A 2138-nucleotide genomic window follows, 5' to 3' on the forward strand; every position below is an offset into this window, starting at 1 on the left:
CATAGTTTCATTTGTCCAGTGTGAAAGGCTCAGTATCAGCTACATTCACTTCAAGGACCAGATGTCTCCTGGGTCTGCAGAATGTGGCTCTGGCAAGGTGGGCCTGCTAGATACAGACAATAGGATCCTCACATCTATGGAACAACTGACATCTCCAGTTGGACCTGAGAAGCCTGAGCCATGTGTTGGCCCTCAGAGGGGACCTAGAGAATAGGGAAACACACAGGGTGGCATGCAGCTAGCACAGTCATTTTAACTGTCAGTGTTCTCTAGGACCAGTGCCCTCCAGGACTGCCAGTCAGACTCCATGATGGTGTCCTGGGACCACTCTAAGATGCTGCCCAGGCTTCTTGCTTTCTCTGCTCTCAGTCTTCTGGTCTGTGGTAAGTTCTCTTTCTTCTTATCAGAAGTGCTTTTATTGAATTGCACATAACTGTTCTTGTGTGGCAGAAGTGTTCCCAGTATTGTCTTTGCTAGAGCATGTGCAGCTTTGCCACTTGTACTGCTCTGGAATTGACAAATTTCCAGTCCTGCCAGCTGTTATGATTTTCCATCTTTCATAAGTTAATACATGATTCTTATTTGATTTTGTGAAATTAATAAATAATAAATAATCATCAACCACTTCTTAGAATTGATATCGATGATTCAATTAGATATTATATTGATTACTTTTCTGTGACAAAATATTTGAGAAAAGGGTTTATTTTGGCTTGTAGCTCCACGACGTATGTTTATACATATGTCTGTTTGTGTGTACAAATACCAGAATGGTCTGAAAACACAGTAGCTGGAACTTAGGGCATTTGGTCACTTTGTTTCCACATCTGTAATGCAAAGGGTAGTGAATGCTGGTGCTCAACTTCCTCTTATTCAGTCTGGTCCCCCAGCTAATGGAATGTGCTGCCTAAACTAAGGACAGATCGTCCCAGTGTTACTAACCCAATCTGGATGATCACTTACAGACATGCTTAGAGTTTTGTCTCTTCAATTATTCTACATCAAATCAGTTTGACTATAAAGGTTTAACACAGTGTTCAAATAATGAATATGAGGTAATTTATAGATCTAATTGCCTCCCCACATTGTCTTTGTCGTCGTTATCATCACCACCACCACCACTATCTCCATCATCATCATCACCATATCATCATCATCATCATCCTGATGTTAACCCAGCACAGGGTTAACATTCATAAATAAATAATAATTGTCAGTGAAGGGCTGCCTTTACAACATCTCAATATTTCATCCCTTTATAAAGTGATTAGACATGAAGTAAATATAAGTGAATTGTGTTGAATTAAATGGACCTGAGTTTGGTAAGTCTTATGCTAGCGTATTTTCACATTATCTGCCATAAGGTAGCTATTTCTTGGCCTTCTACTCTTACGTAGACATGCTACTGGGTTACATGAAGTTAGTGCTGGAGAAACTCGCAGATTAAAGAATAGAGAGTTAATCTCCTTGTTTTGTGGATAAGAATACAAAGGCCTGATGGGGAAGTGACTTGCCCATGTGTGGCAATGAGTTGAAACTAGGCCTCGGTCAGTTGCTTAGTTCTGCTTTGGTATCTGACTGCTTACTGGATGATGGCTAATCTTTATTCCCCTGAGTCCTGTGGGCTTTATTGTACCTGTATCCTGCCCTAGTGTGGCCTTAATTATATCTACCTTTGTTCAACCCACCCTCTAGAAGCACTGAAGCCTTCCCTCATCCCTAGTTAGAGCAACGTTGCTTTCCCTAGGTTACCTGCATAATTACCAACAGAACCATAGGTACACATTATAGTAGTACAAACTAAGATGGTGGCCATTACCTTAACCTAACTTAACAAATTTATGAAGCACAAACTGGTTCTTGAGACAGAAATATATGAATCAGTGTGACTGTCTGCAGAACTCCATAGTTTAGACAATTTACTATAAAAATAATTTTCTCTAGGCTTATTTCTGAGTCCTTGTATCCCATATTTCTTATGCCCCATTCATAAAGATACAAAGAGGTTCACAATTTCTGCAGTTGCTCCTACAAACCAGGCAGGCAATTTAACACAGAGGAGAAGAGATTTGGGTGATTTCTGGGTCAAGACTGGGCTATAGACCTTAAGCTGTACTACAGAGCAATTGTGATAAAAA

General features: G+C 40.2%; 1 protein-coding gene across 2 annotated transcripts in view; it reads left to right on the forward strand.

The window, feature by feature from the left end:
• Positions 1 to 269: 269 nt before the first annotated feature.
• LOC110320687 (peptidoglycan recognition protein 3) overlaps positions 270 to 2138 on the forward strand; it is an 11443-nt gene continuing 9574 nt past the window's right edge. Inside the window, exon 1 of one of the 2 annotated variants that reach the window (XM_021196808.1) lies at positions 270 to 383. In XM_021196808.1, the coding sequence (XP_021052467.1) occupies positions 308 to 383 (76 nt within the window). In that variant the 5' untranslated portion in view covers positions 270 to 307. Of the gene's footprint in view, positions 388 to 2138 lie in introns of both variants that reach the window. The other variant, XM_021196809.1, reaches the window with a different exon arrangement.

This window comes from Mus pahari, chromosome 4 (genome assembly GCF_900095145.1).
Source record: "Mus pahari chromosome 4, PAHARI_EIJ_v1.1, whole genome shotgun sequence".
Lineage (NCBI taxonomy): Eukaryota > Metazoa > Chordata > Mammalia > Rodentia > Muridae > Mus > Mus pahari.